Consider the following 21981-nt stretch of genomic DNA (forward strand, 5'->3'; position numbering starts at 1 on the left):
GGCGGACCAGGACATGGACCCGGGAAAGAACGCGGGCGGAGAGACGTGACCGGGAAGCTAGGCGCGCGTCACCACCCGGGAACGAGCGCGGGCCCTCAGCAGAGCGCGCTGGAACCCGACAGGAGCCAGAGAGTAGGGAGGGCGCCGCGTTTACAGCCGCGGTGGCGGGGTGGGGTCGAGTGCGCGTGCGCGGCTCGTGCGGGCGGGGAGCGGGCGTGGGGCGGCGGGAGCGAGCGTGCGCGCGGCCAGGAAGCTTGGGCGGCGGGTCTTGCCTGTGACTGCTGTGGAGGCTGCTGGTCCTGCCTTAAACGGCCGCGGAGGCGGCGGCTGTTCCAGACACCTGCGGCGGCGGCGACCCCCGGGCGGCGCGGAGATGTGGCCCTTGGTGGCAGCGCTGTTGCTGAGTTCGTTTTGCAGCGGTAAGTGGTTCCTGGCTCTCAGCCCTGAGCTTGTCTCTGCGCCCCTACGGCGTCCCCCGCAGGCGTGTGGGCTGCGCCCCCGCTGCGCAGGAGGCTCCGGGGAGAGGGTGGCCTGGGCGCGGGATGCTCGGGCCCTGTGCGCCCGGAGTGCGGACGTGGGAGGGCCCTGCGGGTAATCGGGCGCCCCCTTCCTTTCCTCCTTTCTTTCTCTTCCCCCGGGTGACAGCGGGCTCATCTCCTTCACCCCGTTTGCACCTCCAAATGCACAAACCGAGGAAGACTGGAAAACGCACAACTCGTGCAATCGCGAACTATAAAGAAAGGGCGAGATCAGAGGCGAGGGGTGGCAGCTGCCAAGGACCCTCTTCTTTCGCACCCTCTCCCTTCTACTTGCGTTTGGGGTTTAAGGAGGGAGAGTGGGAGGGCCCAGGCCTCTTGTGATGGAAGTGCGCATTTTGGTGAAGTCGACCAGAAGGGGTTTTGCCCTACTGCATGAGCATCAGAGCGAATGGAGATGAAAAGGACGCAGTTAAGTTTCATTCCCGACCCAGCATTTATCAGAAGAATCTTGTGACCGCTTTTTTGTTGTTGTTTTTAATCCAAAAATAAGCTTCCTTGAAACTCTTTTCTCGTAACCCCCACACTTTAATACATTCCGAATTGTGGGTTGAAGTTTTCCCACTTTCCTGGGGGAACCCTTTAAAAAGTTAACCAGATTTCGTCTGAAATATGAATACAGTAACCTCGAGTCAAAACACATGTGCAGCAGAGTGGGATTTGGTATCTTTTGACGTCAAAGGAGTGCTCCCCCCCCCCACGCACACGCGCGCGCGCGCACACACACTCACACACACACACACAGTTTTTGCACTTAATTCTCTTTTTAGAAATATGTGCTTCCTCTGTGAAAACCGAGGAAGGAATAGGAATTTCGATGATCTACAATGCCTTTCATACTTCATATTTGTACCCTTTGTGAACTTTTGTAAGATTCAGAATTGAGTTTGAGTAGGACTAACAGCAATTGTTACATTTATCCTAAAATGTTAAATTAGTTCGATTTAAAACTGTTTACTAGTCTCAGTGTGTCATTCAAAAAGGCTTGTGTCTTGTAGTTATTTGAAAGATGCCCTTAATTCCCTCCCAAGCATCCTGGATGTTGCAGCTATTAATAATCAAGATCTCTATTATCTAAACGGTTGGTGTTAGGTGTTTCCTGTCATCATCTTTAGTATGCTTGTTGTCATTACTATCATTAGAGCTAAAATGATGCTGCTTTCAAATACCTGTTGTGTAATCAGAGAGCCTTCATATTGAACCAGATATAAATTCATAATAAAATATCACTAATTCATACCATTGTTATCAAAGCTTATTTGAGAGTAAAAAGTGTAAACCATGTATTATTTTTAAAGCAGGGGTCCTATTTTCATGTAAATGAAAAAGGACTGTTGAAATTGTACTTTGGGGACTAGGCCTTCCTTAGTTATAGTTAAGATCCCATTTAATTAACATTCGTTTTCATACAATTTTAATGCAATCAAATCCCTGAAGAATTCAGAATTTGTAGTATTTTATTGTACTTGTTAATATTAACCTGGAAAAGAAAAACAAGTACAGGCATTATGCATTTGAATTTAAGGGCTGAATATAAAACAGGAAGTGATAGTGTTTTTCATAAGATAGAATGAATTTTTGTGTGTTTCTTAAGTAGCTTCAAGAGAATGTGTATTGTGTTAACACTCTCAAAACACAAGTAGTTATAATTCAAGGGATTTGGAAGACTGAATTTAGAATCTAGAGTAAAGAAAAAACATAGCTTTATACATTCATTTGTACTGAAGCTTGATTTTTGCTTTCAGTTTCATTTGTAAAGCACTTGTAATCAGAAGCTACTTCTTGGTAACCTCTACCGTTTCAGTGACCTTTGTGGTAAAGGAAGTTTTCTCAGAAAACCTATTTCAGCCAATTAAAGGCAGAATGCAACTCACTGTAATGGTTTACAAGATAGAGAATGAATTGGTATGTTTTCCCCATATGTCCAATTATACTTTGTTTAAAAGTACATCAACAGCTTCAGTGATATTCACTTACTAGTGAATACAACCTTAACTAAATAATGGCAGTGATGTATATGAACTGTCTTTTTAATGGCTGAATGATTTTTCTTTGTTCAAAGTGTATATATATATATATATATATATATATATATATATATATATATATATATATATATAAAGGGTACACATGATTACATTTTTTAAATCCATTTTTTTTTGTCCAAGTCTAGTAGTCATTTGGCTTGTTTAAGTTAAAATACTTTCTTTTTTTCCTGAAGAACATATGATTTTTAAACATGGTTGCTGTTTTAAGGAAGCAAACATCCTTATTTATGGGGCCATCCCAGCAGTCTAGAGGCAGTATGTTAAAGCATTTCACTAGATGCCTAGCGTTAGAGCACTTGTTCATGCTGTCACATGTGTTTTGGCAGATGTCTTGTCCTTGCCACTGAGGTGTTAATGGAGATTTGAAAGGCCAGGTTTGAAAGATGAAAAGTAGGTATCCTACCTGCTCCCCCACTGATAACTATTCTAAATCCAAAATAATGCTTTATTTTATCAAAACTAAGTTTGGATATCTTAATGTGCATTCAGCTATAGCTAGTGCAGATATTGTTTTTAATATAGTAATATTCTTTTTGTGACATAATTTTCAGGCAACCATTTTATCTGTCTTTTTCTTTTAGGTTTTGGCTGTCATAGCTTTTTATACGTGATAAAAAATTTCTATATATTTTATGTTTTAGCCTAATATAATGCACAGTTGGGTTATCATAAAATTACTTTAGCTTTATATACTAGCATAGATATTTATTCTATGGTAAAAGAAAAAGAATAGCATAGGTTCAGTTTTGCTAAACTCATGGTAATATGAGAGAAAAAAATACAGAGCACCCAGGAAATCTGATTCTAATATCTTAGAATAAGACTATAGAACCTGGATTTTCCTTCTTTGTGATTATGTGGAGTCCAAACAGGAATTAGAAGCTTCTCCCTCCTCTGAATAGTTTACTCCTAATCCATGGAACTGTTGCATAAGATTCGGAATCTGGTCAACCCAAGGTTTCAGATGCAGAACAGGATAATTAATATGCATTTTAAAATACATGTCACACAGGTTAAAAGGCAAAGCAAGGGGTTTGGCAAGTGCATGGTCTGGCAAAACTGTTTCATTTTAAGCAAGTATAAACACATATTATACTCTAAGCCCTTTGCAAGGCCCTCTTGGGCATATGCATGAATTTCAGACTGTACTCTTCTTAATAACTTACAATGTAATTTATAGAGAACAGATATATATATATATATATATATATATTTTTTTTTTTTTTAATCCCTCATTGGTAACTTAATGTACTTGAAGTTCTTCATAAGGACATAATTCTGGACACTACTGACTATAAATTGCTCTGGTTCCTGTATTTCTGGATTGACCACTCTACTCTTTAAAGGACACTTTTAAATTCAGTGTGGGGGAGGGGGATTGCTTTGAGTCAGAACTAAAAAACTGTGGACACCTCACTATACCCCAGACTTATTTTAAATTTCCACTGAGGAGAAATCTGACTAGATCCCTCCTGTACTTATCCTGATTCAGTCTGAGATTCCAGTTCTTCATGCCAGGGCCTAGTTCTGAGGGCAAAATTTATAGGATTCATTTATGGCAGATATCTTTACTCAAGGGCTTTGCTTCATTTAACTTAGCAGCAGCTGGGACTTCTCACCCCATTCCTGAACATTCATTCCCAGCAGATAATTAACTTCCTACTCAACTGCAGAAAATAGTGGTGAGTGGTTCGGACTCCCGCATCTACCCACCCACCATTTACTAAACTGATCCATAATATCTTAGACAACCTTCATCTCATTCTCCTCCTTTACCTAGTTTCAGAAGAATACCTATTCACCTTTCCAAGAGAAGGACAGCCTGTCTACCACTCTTTGATTTCTACCATGTTGGAAACCTGCTCAATGAGCTTAATTCTTCAGTCTTGTATCCCAGATCTTGTCCTCTCACCAGTGACAGCTTACCCTGAGCTTGCAACCATGATCAAGTTTTATCCCATATTTTAAAAAGAAAACAGAAAATCCAAGAAGACACAAAAAAATTCTTGCCCTCTTTCCACACTGTCAATTGTTGCCTTATTCTCTGTGCCTTATCATTGTACCAAATTATTGAAAGTGAATCACTTTCGCTTTTTCTGCTCACATTCTCTTCCCAAATCAATCTGCATCTGAATCCACCAGTCCATTGACATTGCTATCAGTCAAGGAGTAATAGAGACCCTTCTTTGGTATTTGCAAAGCTATTCTTTTTACTTCTATTTTCTCTCATTTTTCTCACTTCCTTGTTTTGTTTCCCTTTCACAATTTGCTACATAAATATTGGTGTGACCCAAGATTTTATTCTCTGTCACCTTCTCTTTTGCATCAGAAGGACTCTCTTGTCAGTCTTCTTTATGCTGATGACTTCAATTACCAGCTCTGTCCTTGGTTATTCCCAAGTCTTTATGGCTCTGACCTTTCTTCTTAAATTCAAATTCATATGCCTGGGGACATACCAGGTATCTCTACTTCATTCTACCACAGGCACTTTAAAGCCCAGACTTTCAAATATTAAAAGAATAATCTCCCCATCTTCAAACTTTTTTTCTCTATAGCTAATCCATAAGCGAATAGTTAGTTTCACATACTGTTTTAGTTAATCATTTTTAATTTTTCCCTTTTCATCTTCTTTACCTCTCACAGCTGACTTCTGTTTGCTTTTTTATTTTTCTTGTCATTTTAAGCCTTCTCTCCAGTTTCACTTACCTGGACTGTTGCAGAAGGCTCCTAATGGATCTTCCTCTTTCCTCTCCCTTCCTGCCCTTACACATCTTTCATACTGCTGGCAGCACTTTGTTGTTGTTGTTTTAATGAAAATAAATCTGTGTGGTTCCCTATTGCTAATATTATCAAGTCCAAGCTTCTTACATGACATTCAAGGATGCCTTTATAAATTTTATTGTCTAACTTTCCAAGATCTCACCTGAATGGTGAGATCTTCATTCCTCTGAGTACATGTAATTTCTGCTCCCAAGAAAGCCGTTTCTTTCCCACGTTCCTACTCATCCTTCAAGACGCAATTTTAACATCATCCTCTAAGATCATTCTTAGGCACATTCTTGTATTTTTTTTTTTTAGGAACTTTTATATCTAAGCCTGCAACTGACTTGAGATTTCTTCCTTAAAATATATATCTTCACGATTCAATAGGAGTGAGAAGCATGGGGGTTTCTCTTGAAATGTGAATGAGTAAACCCTTTCCCAGAAGACTTTTGTATGTCTTTTCTTGAAATTTACACTTCATACTTTGTGCATTCATAAAGAATGCACTGAATCCTACTGTCTGTATCCTGGGTAAGATTCTTAGGATGCCACATGAACATATTGTCCTACCTTCTGAGACTAGTGAAGAAATTAGTTAAATAGCACAGCGGTGATATTTGATGGTAAGTACAGTGAAGCACTTGAACAGGGACAGTGGGAGCAGTCAGAAGGGGACAGAAACAGTTGAGTAGTGGTAGGGAAAGGGGACAGGAGTGAACATCTCAATGGTGCTTTGGCAGGAAGGACAAAAGCAAACTACAGCTGCCACTCTCGAGCATTTGCTGTGTATGTGAAAGGCACTATAGTGAGAACTTCATGTTCATTGTCTCATTAAATCTGAAAAATCTCTCTGATTTAAGTAGATGGCATCACTATTCGGATTTTACAGATGAGGAGGACACAGAGGTACACAGGTTAAGAAATTTGCCTAAGATTCTACAGTCATAAAATATTTGCTGCATCTTGAACCAGGCTCCTGCTCCCAAGTATGTGGTCTCTACTACATACTCTGCACCCAGGGGAGGACATGCACCTCTGTAGTCTGGAAAGCAGCTCATACTCAGGCCTGGAGATGAGAGTGCATCTGCATATTCATGGGTTTGCAAGAAGATCCTGACAATAGAGCATAGTTGGGAATTGAAGGAATACAGGTTAGGCTGGAAAGGATCTTGTCTGTATTCCATGATAATGCAGTTAGGACTTATCCTGAGAGGGGGAAGGGTGTTGTTAAAGTATATTAGGCAAAGGAGTGTGCATTTGCCTTTAGAAGAGTTATTTTGGGAGCTGTGGGAAACACATTGGGACTCAGATAGAGAAATGTTTGAAGATGGAGTAAGGAAGTAGTTAGGAGGGTATGGAATCATTTCAAGGAAGAAGAGACAAGTGTCTAATTCATTCATTCAACAGACATTGGATTTAGGAAGTATTAAATAGGTTGACCCTATCTAGAATTCTCCATGATTAAGGAAAGAGAGGAATCTAGCATGATTCCTAGATCCAAGTCTGGTTGACTGGGAAAAAAATAATTTAGAGAGGTGAGGATTTGAGAGGAGAGGAGAGAGGGGCTCAGTAGGTTAGTAGACATGTTGACTTTGAAGTTACTGTAGTATATCCAAGTGGAAATGTACAACAGACAGTTGATTGTCCAAGCTCTGCAGTTTAGATGAAAGACGGGACTTTACTCAGAAGTAAAAGTGTTCAGGTAGATAAAGCCTGAGAGTGAGGGGTAATACTTGGTGAGAGGGCACTGTCCCTTAGGAACACTGACATTTGTGGGAGCCAAGGAATATATTTCTAGAGAGAAAGGTAGCATGGGGTGGACAAGCAGGAGGAAAAGGCCCAATGAAGAGATACCATAGAGGACAAGACAAGGAGCTGCCCTCTGGCTCAAGAACCATGAAGTCAAGACAGAAAGGGAACTGTGCACATTTGACTTTTACGTGGGATCCTTGGTGATTTTGGCAAGAGCTTGAGTCGTGAAGCAGTAGGGTGCAGTAGGTGTGGAGGCAGGTGACAGACTTAAGGAGTTGCTGGAGGTGAAGAAATATGCACAGATTATAATTTTAGGATACTAGGAAAGACAAGCATGTGGGATTTTTAAAAACTGGTGGTTATTCAAGCATTTTTAAAAACATGTATATCTTGTAAATGGAGGAGGGGGATAGGGAGGCTGATAATTACTTTGTGAAAGTCCTTGAGATAGATGGGTTGGAGGCAGAAGTGGAAGCCAGCTCTCACATGAAGTTAATTCATATTGTCTGAAAAGTAGGAAGTTGGAAAAGAGGCATGGATAGTTGGGATTGCAGGTAAGTTTATAGAGGAGTACTGGTGGTAGATTCTGGCTTCTCTGAAGGACTTAATTTGAATTAAGCAGAGAAAGAAGGTTTCTTTAGAGTGTGTGGGATGAGAGAGAAAAGGAAAAAGGTTTAAAAGTTGTTAAGAAGGAGAAAAAATTTACATGGAACACAAGAATAGGTAAAAGATTAAGGGCCTAGACAGGTGGGGACTAAAATAATCTTTTGCTATTCCCTAATGGCAACACTAATTTCCTTTCCCTTTTCTTTCCTCCCTCCCTTTCTTCCTTTTCTTTTTAAAAATATTTTTGCAACACAAATTTTCTGAACAGTCTATGATACAGAGTCCCCTCTGTCCATCCACAGCACTCTATCCATGTAGAAAGGACAACAGTATGACCTTTCATGGTAAGAAGTACTTACCATGCTCCATATGAGAGCTGTAAGCTCCTAACTTATATAATTCCCATATTATTGTCATCACTGTATCATCCCCTCTCCTGTCACAGTGATCATATCAGGTAATTCTCAATAGAAGCTTCTTGCATTTTAAAATTTTTTGAGCTGAACTCTGCTCTGACTACCATGGATCAGAGCTTCACTGCAGCTTTTAACCTGCTTTCAGGACTGTGATCTGAGATGGTTTGTGTTGGTGGAGTGTGTTGGTGGAAGTCCTAAGGTCCAGTGCTTTTGGCATTTGATATAAAGCAATTTTTCCTCTTGATTTGCTAATTTTCTTGTACTCTACATCACTTTTGGTGCAATTTGTCTGCTTTCAGATTTCTGTAAGCACATCTAGTTTATTCAGAATTTCCTTACTCATGATAATTATTTTCCTTTATTTGCCCCCTGTATTTTCTATCTTTTCTTCACTTTGCTGTTTCATCAGAAGGCAACAAGCAAAGGAGAAAAACCCCAGATTAGATCATTTTTCCTACTTAGTAGTTCTTGATATGTGTTTCTAAAGGATGAAGTTATAATTAAGGTCTGGAGTGACATTTTTACACTGCTCTCATTTATCACTTATTAATGTAAAAGGTTACTCAAAACATGGTTTTGTTTATTCTGGTCAATTTTATTTTAAATTTTACTGACAGCATTTTTTCTATTAAGTTACTTTAGCTGTGAAAGAAGTAATGCAGTGCAATCAGTGCTTTCTGTATTCTTTACCAAAGTTATTTTCTAAACATAGTTGTGCAATTATGTTGTGTTTAACAACCACTTCTCACCTAGAGTTTTCTCAAGAAGTTTGATAGGATAACAGAACTCTTCACTTTCATTTCTTCTACTAAAGAATGATTTTTAAAATTATTAAATTTTAATATTTTAAAATTATTTAAAATATTATTTTTAAATCTTTTAAGTGATTCAAAAGTGTACAGTGGACATGTCAGATTTTTTTATTTCACTCATTAATTAAAAAGCAAACTAGCAAGAATGTAAAACACATTTGAAAGAGAGTTGGAAGAGTGAAAAGATTTATAAGCAGGAAGGAATGCTGAAATAAAGTTGCTAAAAGAGGCAAACTTCGTCAGTATCCTTATCAGTAAAACATAATTTTTGGAATGTTCTTTTCCACCAGGTGGAAATCAGTTGCAAAACAAAATTTATTTGTATCTCTTAGGACACCAGTAATATGCATTACAATCCATTTTTAGCAACTTCTGGAATTGCAGAAGAGCCCAAAGTCAGTGAAAGACACTGGTCCTTATTGAGTCAGATAATTCCAAAGGGTTTGATAGACAGTGCTCAGCACTCCACCGAAAGGACACCCAGTAATCTTTCTGTCCATTTCAGATTCTTTCACATATTTTTTGACACTTGCCATATTTTGTAATTCCAACACCATCACCCCTTTATACACTGTGGATTCTTCCCCTCCTTCCTTCTCTCTCAGGGGAAATAATTCACAACTCTGAGGTTTTTGAAGAATGCAATTTGAAGTCCAGATTTTGCCTGGAGCTTCCTAATATCTGGATGGCTAGAAACAGAACTAGAAAGAAGTGAGCTGTGGACACCCACAACTGTGCTTCAGAGGGCAAGTTCCCCAAAGTACAAGAGTTTGGGCCAGTCAGAGAGGGTCCAGATCGTTACATTAAAATGCCACACTGTCTAGTTTTTATAGTGTTGCCCTTTATTTTTACAGCACAGTATTGTTTAGAAAGGATTAGCCTATATATTTTTCCTTTGATGTTCACCACAGTTTTATGAAGTTGCTGTGAAGTTTTTGTTTTGTTTTGTTTTGTTTTACAGTGCTAGAGATTGAACCCAGGGCCTATAGTATGTTTCACAAGTGCTCTGTCACTGAGTTACATCCTCTACATCCCCAGTACCCAATGTTCTTTTTTTTTTTTTTTTTCTGTGATTAGGATTGAACCTAGGGGTACTCTAACACTGAACTACATCCCCAGCCCTTTTTTGAGACAGGGTCTTGCTAAGTTGCTTAGGGATTCACTAAGTTGCTGAGGTTGACCTCCACCTTGCAGTCCTTCTGCCTCAGCCTCCCTAGTCTCTGGGATTATAGGCATCTACCACCATGCCAGATCTTTTTATCCTCTTACTTATAGAGTAAACCAAGGCATAGAAAAATGAGTTACTTAAGATTACTTACCAAAAAAAAAAAAAATGACAGACATAGGGTTTGTGCTCGGTTTATGAACACCATCCAGGTCATATTCAATTCTGCATCCTTATGTTCAATTTTTTCATTGGATAATAACTACGTTCTTAGAATAATAACAACCTAAGCCAATGAATTTTGATTCTAGTTTATAGAGATGAAAGACATCTTGGACAAACTATTTACACTTCATTTATATTCGTTAGTGTTTTGCTGAGGAAAAAAAATTTACCACTTAGATAAAAGAGTTGATAAGAGGCTGAAGAACATGGAAGATAACTAGTTTCTCCACATTGTTATGCATTTTAGTTGTATACTGCAGCTACTGGCAATTTGTGCCATTAGGAAGAGTTGATGGAATACACCCTGATCATTAACAATATTCGCTCTTGGTTTCAACTTGTTTCTTGGCTTTTAGAGTGGTTCATGGTTTCTAAAAGGAAGAAATACCTATAATATACATTTGGAAATTGTTGTTCTGTAGATTCAGTGAAATATAGAAGTGGGAAAATGCCATTCAATTGTATCTAATCCTTTGTAAGGCTTGCATACAAAATGTCTATTGCTGTCTAGATTTGCAATGGGAAAATTGCCACAGAGAATTTTTTTCTCGTTAGTATTCTAAGACTTTCCATCTTTGTGGAAAGATGTGATTTGATGTATCCAATTTACTTTGTATATTAAAGTAGAGGAGAACTGCCCCTCTCCTTTTTCTTTTAGGAATGTAGCATAAAGGTAGAGATAAATTTTATATCAGTTTAGCAAGTTATATGTAGAAGAAGTATATAGCAGTTGAGAGTGAATATAGTATTTGGGTTGATTTTTTCTCTTCAAAGTTTTCCCATGGTAAGGACAATACTTTTCTACATATTATCAATAGGCAGAAATGATTACTTCAAAGCTTTTAAAGCCAGATGACTATACCTGCATGTTCCAACACAGTTGCTGAATTTATTCCCAAGATGCATGGTAATGTATACTTTGTATTATTGAGTCTGGATAAAGAAAAGTTACAGTGTCATCTACCAGCTGTGCAAGTTAATACCGAAATAATCTGTTTTTCACTTTACTGTTCTTCCCTATTGCTGCACTACTTGCTTAAATGAACCCTGGAAGCTTTGCAGCTTATTTTAAGGATTTGTAACATACCTAAGATTTATAGTATAGAATTGTATAATTAGTGAAATCTTTTTCTTTTTCTTTTCCAGGTTCAGCCCAGCTACTATTTAATAAAACCAAATCAGTAGAATTCACCTTTTGCAATGAAACTGTTGTCATCCCATGTTTTGTTATTAATGTGGGGGCACAAAACACTAACGAAATGTATGTGAAGTGGAAATTTAAAGGAAAATACATTTTCATCTATGATGGAGGCCAAGACAACGCTACTATGGACAGTAACTTTTCAAGTGCAAAAATCGCAGTCTCAGAATTACTTAAAGGAGATGCTTCTTTGAAGATGGATAAGCGTGATGCAAAAGTAGGAAACTACACATGTGAAGTAACAGAATTAACCAGAGAAGGTGAAACAGTTATAGAACTCAAATATCGTGTTGGTAAGTAATATAGTTTGAATATAGTTTGAATCATGTCAAAACTGGATTGCCGTTGTGACTGTTGGGGTGGTAGGGCCTCTAAGACGTGATTGATTAGGTCATCGAGAGGGATTAAGGCCTTTCTTGAGAAAATGAGATATGACAAAAGAAGTCCCTCCCTTGTTCTTTTGCTCTCTAATACACATTCCACCCTTCCACCATGTCATAGTGCAATACCAAAAGCAGAGTAGATGCCTATACCATGCTCTTGGACTTCTCAGTCTCAGAAATATGAACCAAAATAAAGCTCTGTTCCTTATAAATCACCCAGTCTCAGGCACTCTCTTATAGCAACCTAAACAGACTAAGATAGTAAGACCTCTATAATAGCTTCCTCTTTGTCCTGCTACAACTGTGATCCTATTAGATATGGAGCACCCTGAGACTAGGAACCTTTTGAACCAGAAAGCAAGCCATTAATAATGAATGTTAGTATAATGTTTACCAGCTTAAGACCATAGTTTCTATCTTATTTGCTCTGCTTTAAAATTTTCCACAGTTTTAAAACTCATCAACTGATCATTCATTTATTTGTTGTGTGGCTCTCAAACTTTTGGTCTGGGGACTGTTCTATTTGGTTGATCAGTCCTGAGACATCTACTCTGCATTTCTGTTTACTGTCATCAGAAGTACTTTGTTTCATTTGATTAGTTTTTTAGTTTCTTTACAATTATTAGTTTCAGTTATTAATTTTGTTTTATAACTTTTCACTTTAACCAAGGGTTGACAAAAACAACACAGGAAGCTGTGCTTCCTCTACAGAGGATGAGAATCTAGATATTAAAAGTGAGGTTATCATGGGTAATTCATTTTCTTAAGATTCTCAGTGTTGAGCCTTACTTAGAATAATATTTGGCCAAGATGTGGGGGAATAGGGATCTAACTTAATTGAATTTGTGTTTTGTTCATAGCACGATTCTGCCCTCTTTGCCAAACTGGGTTGTGTGAGGCCATGAAGTTAGCTGGAGTATACAGTCTTTTTGCTATTACTTGCTATGCTAGCTTATTTCTTCATCCACAAGAGAGGGTTTTTTTTTTTTTTTGGCTTTACATTTTTAAAGCTTTATTTTGCATCATCCAACATATTGCTGATCTTGGGGTTGACCATACTTTGGGATGGGATCAGAACAGTTCATTGGATCAACTAGTTTCTTTCTATTCTTCTAGCCTTTACTGTTATGTCTCTTTACCCCACTGGGAATGGGGTGTTTAGCTTGATGAAGTATTTTGACATCATCTCTCAGGATTGGGAATCAGCATCTTACTATTTACTGTATGATCTTGAGAAGTTGCTTCATTGAGTCCAAGTTGCTTCATCTCTAAAATGGGAATGAAAATAGGTAGATACTTACTTTTATATGTTCTCCAGGATCTAATGAAGCCTATGTGTTAGAATTTCTCTGTAAACTAATGTGTATTACAAGTGTTGCTTGTTTTCCTGGGATGTTCATATTATAAAGGTATCAGGTTGCTGAAGCCGGCACAGAGTATTGTGAGAAGGATTTTGCGCAGGAGGAAACAGTCAGGGAATGGCTCAGAGTAGACAAGATTTTGGAAGGCTTTCCTGCTCAGAAATCTTGCCTACTTTGTAATTTTTACTACTGATATTAATATAGGCAAAGAAGATTTTTATTTTAAATGTACACATTTCAGAAGGGAGCTATTCAGTCAGGCACATACATTGTGAGTGCCTGGAGGAAGGTGATCTAATACCTGATTGAAATTTGTCTGGATTAATGAAGCATTTCATGGGAGTGAAAGAACGAATTCTGAGGGACAGTAACTTTGGAGGCAAGGTAGTTCACTGAGAAGAAAACTGAAAACTGGTAAGAACCAAGACCTAAAAGGTCAGAAGGTAGAATGAAAATGAATGTAAGGGAATACCAGTATCTGAGATGAAGACAAGTTTACATTTTGCATGTCATTGTTTTATTTTTCTTTGTTTTTAAAATACCATGTAAAAAACTTATTTATATTTAGATGAGAAAGTATTATTTTATTATAGAGAATATAGAACAATTTACCAATGGACTGAAACATTTGACACCCATTTTTATTTTTTTAAATAATTATTGAGTCACAGAAAGGGTCAGAGAGAGGTGCTGTGTCCCCCTCTTCCAGTCTTCCCTAATGGTTATATCTTGTGTAACTATGGCATAATATCAAAAGCAGGAAGTTCAGTGTGTTTGAGTGTTTCTCTGTCATTTCTACACATTGTTCTTGTGTAACTATCACAGTCATTGGAATGGAGAGAGCTATTTCATTAACAGACATCTCTCTCATGGAACCTTTTATCACACCCCTACTTCCATTACCCCTAATCTGACAAGCACTAATTGGTCAGTGTTATATAAATGCAATCATTTGATAGATGACTTTCCAATATTTTGGCTTTATCATGGAGCACAGTGCCCTTGAAATCCATCCATGTTGCTACATGCATCATTGCTTAGGTTCCTTTGTTGCTTTGTCTTATTTTTTGTTTGCTCTCCACCCCCTGCCTTTTTTTTTTTAACTGAGTGGTATTCATTGGTATGGATTTATCAGAACTTGTCTAGCCATTCACCTATTTCTGGACATTTGGTTATTTCTAGGTATGAGTTATTACAAATGAAGCTGCTGTGAACAATTGTGTACAGGTGCTTATTTAGATATACATTTGGTTTTGCTGATCCATTCATAGAAGTATGATTACTGGGTCATATGATAAGTGTATGCATAGCTTCCAAGAATGGCTGTTCCATTTTACATTCATTTTACATTATCAGCAATGTGAGTGACCTAATTTTCCCATATCTTAGCCATGATATGGTGCCACTATTTTGCAACAGTTTTTCTTTGGAAAAGTAAAATATTCCTCTGCACCAAAAGGTTAAGTAGGGCAGTACTCTTAATTGGGAATATACATTTGTTGTAATAATGATACCCATCATGTAGACTTCAGGAACTTAGGCATTAGACACTATTTTTACTATAATGTGCTTTTGTATATGCAAAAAATAGGTATAAATGAGGAATAGAAATCACTCAATGAGAATTGAATCCCACTTAATAGAATGCAGGTAATGGAGACTGTTCAGTGTTCCCTTTTCTGGATCATGAGAATAGAATATGTGCAAGCATGGTCTATAAGACATGGTTTTGTAGACCTCCAGTGCCAGTGGATAGTACAACACTATGGAAGGAGCACAGTTCTTGAATTTAGAAAGCTCTTTTCTATAGTTCATTTTTCTAGCTTACAGAACTCAAGAGAAGAAGTTCAACCTATCTGTCCCTCAGTTTTCTATTAGTACAGTGAGGATACTATCTCAATTACAGGAATATCTGTAAAAAATAAGATAATATCTCTCTTGCTTAATAAAGACTTGAGTGCCTACTATGTTACAGGCACTGTGCTAGACACTGTTGATTTAGTGATGACTAACATGTTACCACTAAGATCATGGAAAAAGCGCAAAATGACCTGACATTTATTTATTTACTTATTTGGGTGCATCCTAGATACTTTATGTATGTCATGTTTTCTGAGCTTCTCAAGAACTCTAGGACATGGATGCAGGTCTCACCATTTAATACATCAGGGGTAAAAGAGACTCAAGATACTTATTCAAGGCCAGAGTTACTGCCAGAATTGTAGCCTGGATCTCTTTGACTTCTAAATCACCAAATTGTGTGTTTCCTGTGTGAAAATACTTGTAAATAACCAAATACTAACTGTAAATATTAGTACTTATATGATTAATTGTTAATAATAAGCCAGGCAGAGTGAAACTATGCCTGTAATCTCAACATCTGGGGAGGCCGAGGCAGGAGGATCCCAAGTTCAAAGCCAGCCTCAGCAACTTAGCAAGGCCCTAAGCAACTGAAAGACCCTGTCTCTAAATAAAATACAAAAAAGGGTTGGGGATGTGGCTCAGTAGTTGAGTGTCCCAGAGTTCCATCCCAGAACGGCCCCCCCCCAAAAAATAATTGCTAATAATATTTCTATTTCGATTAATAAGACAAAAAACATTGAGAGCTTAAATTTTATTTTACTCTATGTAAGCTATTAAGGTCATTCAAGTTCAACAGAGTTTTCAATTCCATCATTGTAAATATGATATACACTTTATTCATAATGATGAAGTCACTCTAAAGTCCTCATATTAGTTTTCTAGTGCTGTGCAATAAGTAACCGCAGACATAGCAGTTTAAAACAATACACATTTATTCATTCAATTTTTTAACTCACAGCTCTATTCATGGTGTGACTGGGTCATCTGCTCAAAGTTCTACAAAGCTAAAATTCAGATGTTGGCCAAGTTAATATTCTTTTTTTTCCCACTTTTTTTATTAGTGCACATTTTTTATAGTTGTACATCTTGATGGGATTTGTTACCTATTCGTATATGAGCACAAGTTAACAATATAATTTGGCCAACGTCACTCCCCAGCACTTCCCCCTTCCCTCCCTGCCTCTCAACCTCTGGTCCCTCTCCCTTTGATTTTCATGAGAACCACCCCCACTTTTCTCTTCCTTTTCCCTCTCTATCTTCTCCATATGAGAAAAACATATTATCTTTGACTTTCTGAGTTTGACCTGTTTTGCTTAATATGGTCTCTAATTCCATTCGTTTTCCTGCAAATGACATAATTTCATTTTATTTATGGTTGAATAAAACTCCATTATGTAAATATACTATGTTTTCTTTATCCGTTCATCTGTTGATGAACACCTAGTTTGACTATTGTGAACGGTGCTGCTACAAACATGGGTATGCATGTAACACTGTACTAAGATAACTTTAATTCTTCAGGATAAATACTGAAGAATGGTACAGTTGGGTCATATGATGGTTCCATGCCTAGTGTTTTGAGGAACCTCCATACTGATTTCCATAGTGGTGTACTAATTTACAGTCCCACCAGCAATGTAAAAGGGTCCTTTTTCTCCACATCCTGTACAGAATTTATTGTATGTATTCTTGATGACTACCATTCTGACTGGGATGATATGAAATCTCAGTGTAGTTTTGATTTGCATTTCCCTAATTGCTAATGATGTTGAACATTTTTCATGTATTTGTTGGCCATTTGTATTTCTTCTTTTGAGAAGTGTCTGTTTTGCCCATTTATTAATTGAGTTATTTGATTTTTTTGGTGCTCTTTAGATATTCAAGATATGAATCCCATGTTAGAAGAGTAGCTAACAAAGATTTTCCTCCATTCAGCATGTTCTCTTCATATTTCTTATTGTTTCCTTTGTTGTGCAGAAGCTTTTTAATTTGATACTATCTCATTTATTAATCCTTGGCATTATTTCCTGAGCTTTAGGAATGCTATTGAGAAAGTCATTGCCTGTGCCTAGAAGCTGGAATACTAATCCTACATTTTCTTGAAGGAGTTGCATGGTTTCTGGTCTAATTCCTATTTCTTTGATTCATTTTAAGTTGATTCTTATGCAGGGTGGAGGATTAGAGTCTAATTTCATCCTTTTACATATGGATAACCAGTTTTCCCAACACAATTTGTTTAAAAAGCAATCTTTCTCCAATATGTGTTTTTGGCACTGTTGTCAAGGGTCAGATGACTATGTCTGTGTGAGCTTGTCTTTCTATTCTCTGCCATTGGTCTGTCTGTTTTTATGCAAGTACCATGCAGTTTTTGTTACCATAGCTCTGTAGTGTAATTAGAAAGCACATGTTCTAGTGCATTCAATATTCTTCCTTTGGTTTCAAATTACTTTAGCTATTCTGGGTCTTTTATTCTTCCAAATGAATTTTAGACAGTTTTTTTTAATAGTTCTGTGAATAATGTCTTTGATTCAAGTTGTATTTTTATCTGGAGTTTGAGGCCTGTTCCAAACTCACATAACTGGCAGAATTCAGTTTCTCATCATTGCAGGGCTGAGGTCCCTGCCTCTTTGCTGGATATCCACCAGGGACTTCTCCCAGCTCCTGGAGGTTGGTCCCATTGTCTGCCACATGTGTTCTTGCATAGTTAAAGTCAGGGAAAGAGACTCTTCCTCTTGTCAAATCCCTCTCAGATGTGAATTACTGTTCCAAGAAAAGCTGAGAATCTTTGAGGAATCACTTGATTAAGCCATTCTTCAGTTCCTCAACGATAATCTCCCTTTTTTAATGTCAACTGATTAGAGACCTTAATTACATCAGCAAACTCCCTCTTCCAGGTGACACAACATACTCATGGAAATGAACATATTTACAGTCTTATGCACAAGAGGAAGGAAGTAAACAGGTGTGAGTGTTAGGGGCAGAGATTTGGGAGGCCACCTTAGAATTCTGAGTTGGATCAAATAACTGAGAACTATAGCTCAGCCAAGTTGACACACCAAAAAAAAGTGATATAGTTCTGAAATGTCAAATAAAAATTTGGTTTGAATTTTGTGTTGTAAATTTTATTATGATCTTCTTTTGTAGAACTGGTGTTCTCTGTTGTGGAGGTTTCCATGTCTGTATTTGAAGGAGACACACACTTAGTTGATCAGAGTATGGTCCTTTTACCTTTTCAAGTTATCCCACTTTTGTACATAGAGATAAGAAAAGTGAGGCCCTGGGTTTTAATAACACTAGGCAGAGAAGCAAAAGTTAAATGCTCATCGCAGACCACACCCTCTTAATATCATTTCTTTGCCATTCCACTGGTAGAAAGTTCTTTTTCCTGAGAGCCACTTTTCCTGAGCAGGAATGGGAGCTTGGGGGAGGGTAATGGACAGAGATGTCAGCCAGAGTTTGGGCAGAATAACAGTACGAATGCCCTTGGAGTATCTTTTGTAATCACGAGATGGAAAGATATCTGATACTGTTCTTAGTTCATTTTATGCTTAATTTATTTTCTTAGTGCCATGGAAATTCAGAGCTGTAAGGGATCTTAGAGAAGTATCTTTTCTCATTCTCCCTTTGGGGAAAAAGATCATCTGACAGTAGTACCATAACAAATCAATAACTTAATGGACATATAAATGGTTTTATAGAAAACATTGTTTTTTTTCCCCACCAGTTTCTTAATTGCTTCTTAAACATCCAATTCAGTGATTCTCAATTTTTTCCCCACCATAACGAATTAGAAAGGTAGCACATTTATGTCAGTGACTGAAGCTAAACTCCAGCAGAAATCTGCAGAAGTGATTTTAAGCTGAGAATCGTGAACATCCCCCAGACCTCTCATACTTACTATCAGGGAACATTGAAAATCTTGGGGTGGCAGTGAGAAGGGAGAGTATATGAGGCTGGAGTAACCTCCTAGGTGATTCTGAAGAGCTCCACTTGAGTCACTTAGATAGTAGTAGCTTTTGTTCTATTATCTCTATCATTGAAATGTCCTTTTATTTTTCTTATTATTTCTGCATACAATCTTGGTGTCATCAAAGAATCCTCTAGTCTATCTCAGCATCTAATTCGTAAGTTACTTCTGTTCCATGCAGGCAGTCGGCCATTCTGACTTGTTACCTAGAGCTGTGGCATGACGAGGCACTGTTGTTTTCCATAGATCTTGGGCTATTATCAGGCAGTTCCTGTTTTTCCTTGAGTCAGGCAAGAACTTGGTCTCTTGTAAATTCTCACTGACTGGGAAGGCTGTGGCATTTCTCCCAATTTTATTCTTGCCTGGAATTAAGATCCCTGATTCTTTTAGGCTAATATTACTGATGGTTTCAGGATCTCCATTCTAGTCACCTTCCTTTGGAGCAGTTCTGTTACATCTTTAATGTGATGAGTAAAACTGAACTCAGGACAGGGTTTGTTGGTCATGTCTCCTATCCCCTAAGAATGACTGCTGCCATATCTTTCAGATTGGTCCAGCTTCTCTGGGATACATTCTGCACATGATTGACAAAGGAGATTTTAAATGAGATCCTTTTTCTTCTGTATTTGTACCTTCCAGCCACTTGTCTTTGCTCTCAGAATAGCACACAACCTCCTTTAACAAGCCGATAAGACCGAGCATGATCTCGCCCCACAAACCCTTTGAATCTGATCTTCTATCACTAAATTCCATATTTGGCTCCTTGAACTTGCAGTTCCTTTGGCATCTCCTCTTCCCTGTCCTCATATGGTAGGCTTCTGCCCACCCAAGGCTCACTTTCAGTTCCTCTCCAAAGTGGCCTTTTCTTACTGTCCCCAAGAGTCCATCTTCCACTAGTCCCCCTCCTCATGCTCAGAACCCCTGCATCTTTTACCGTCGGACCTTCAAGAGCCTAGAGGAAGGAGTGCTGTGGTGGGCTTCCAATAAATACTGATGTGGAATAAATGAATAGTTAGTAGTTGAGCAGGGCTGAATGCACCTCTTAGTTTTAGTAATAGATATCTGTTAATGTATCCTAAGATTGTGGGTGGGGGCAAGGGACACCAGGAAAATGAACATTTCATTATCAACACATCCTACACAGATACTGACTATTTGAAGGTAGAGCCAGCAGGATTTGCTGCCCAACTAGATGTACCCACATGTAAGAAACCAAGGAGTCAGGTAGAACTCTAAGATTTTTCACCCTGTGGATCTGAATAAATGTAGTCATCATTATTGAAATGAGGAAAACTGAGAGGGGAGTTTAGGTGTGCAAGGGGCCCATCAGAAGTGAAGTTGAGACATGGAAAGGTAAAAATGCTTATAATCCTTAATTTTGCTCTGTTTTAGTCTCCTCAGGTTTAAGTGAGAGTTAATAATTTCTCATGATAGTTGTGAGTTTTTAAATAGTTAATGTACATAACTCAAGGGAAAATAATAGAGAAAGTGCATTAAGAAAAGTAAATTGTTTAAGCATAGTTATTAGATCATAGAGCTTTTACAAAATCCTTTGGGCATGAGATAGGAAAACCTAAGTATACTGCACAAATTTTTTTCCCGGTAGGATTTTATGCTGTATTGAAGTGTTTTCTTCGGTGTAGGACAATGTTCAGTTATACAGTTGAAAATCAAGGTATTGACTCAGTATCTAAAAACATCTCTCCTGGTAGTATACTGCAACCAAGGAGCATCAAAAAATTATATTCTATTCACTCACTAAACTGCCTTGTGATCTTCAACAGCATATGTATTGAGTATCTAATATGGACAGGAAAATATGCTAGATACTGAAAAGCTAATAGGGCCAAGATAGAATTTATAATGTTGTTATATTCTGGGGATTAATGTAAGCATTTTATCAAGGTTTAACATTATAAGCTTGATAGAAGTACATGGCTGTCATTGTGGAGTGAAAGCCCATGAAGTTCCTCACATGCTGATACTGAGGGCAGAGCAGGGGAGGATTTGAATGCACAGTGTTGATTTCACGGGAATGCCAGCACTTGCTGGGGACTGTATTGAAAGAAGTCCTTCAGACAGCACGTCCCCTTTGTACTGGTAAACTTTGAAATGCTTTCAGTGCATTTACTTGGCTTTATTGTTACAGAAGAAATCTCATAGCTAAATTACAGTCTTAAGGGTTTATGAGATGCAATTAAACTTAATTTTTAAAAAGTTCTCAACAAATCTTATTCGAAGTCTTAATATCTCAATTCCCTTTATATAGGATGTGTGGATACATTTCCACCATATAAGTAACATGTGACCCACTTAATAACAGCTTCCTTAATAGCCCAAAGCTTCTTGTGTTCATGTGTAAATGATCCTTTTGAAATCTAATTATTCATGAATAAGGCTTCTATTCCACAGTCAGTTTGAGGAAAGGCAGGGCTCATCTGTCTTGTCTTAGTCACACTAAGGGGAGGAAGGACATAGTGGTAGAGCCAGCTCCCTCACCTGGGTCCCCTGAGCCAGTCTGTACAGGAGGACTTCACTGTTGCTTGAAGGTAAATTCTATGTGCTCTTTATGCATACAGGGATCCAATGCATGAGAGTGGTAGTTAATGTTTGCTGAGCACTTGGTAAGTGCCAACCCCTGCTTTAATTCCTTCATCTATATTAGCTTTGTTAATAGTCACAGCAGTCCTTCAAGGGGTAGATCCTGTCATACCTGTGTAACAGTTAAGGATGCTGAACCAGAGGCATTGGTTGAAACGTTGTCTAAGGTTACAGATTGTCCGTTTGGGTTTCAAACCCCAGCAATGTGGCCCAGAGCTCTGTGCTCAGCTGCTCTGCTGGGCTGACTCCTTCCATAGAGCTCAGACTGGGGAAAGTGTGGCC

At 38.1% G+C, this 21981-nt stretch overlaps 1 protein-coding gene across 7 annotated transcripts in view; it reads left to right on the plus strand.

The window, feature by feature from the left end:
• The first annotated feature begins 207 nt into the window (after positions 1 to 207).
• Cd47 (CD47 molecule) overlaps positions 208 to 21981 on the plus strand; it is a 45265-nt gene continuing 23491 nt past the window's right edge. For 5 of the 7 annotated variants that reach the window (XR_005726928.2, XR_002485105.3, XR_002485106.3 and 2 more), the window contains exons 1-2: positions 208 to 419; positions 11470 to 11817. Coding sequence is in view for 4 of the 7 variants with exons in the window: in XM_078044277.1 (XP_077900403.1) it covers positions 374 to 419; positions 11470 to 11817 (394 nt within the window). In the remaining 3 variants the exon portion in view is untranslated. The remainder of the gene's footprint in view (positions 420 to 11469; positions 11818 to 21981) is intronic. The other 2 variants (XM_005335576.5, XM_013363034.4) reach the window with 1 other exon arrangement.

Source organism: Ictidomys tridecemlineatus, chromosome 3 (genome assembly GCF_052094955.1).
Source record: "Ictidomys tridecemlineatus isolate mIctTri1 chromosome 3, mIctTri1.hap1, whole genome shotgun sequence".
NCBI lineage: Eukaryota > Metazoa > Chordata > Mammalia > Rodentia > Sciuridae > Ictidomys > Ictidomys tridecemlineatus.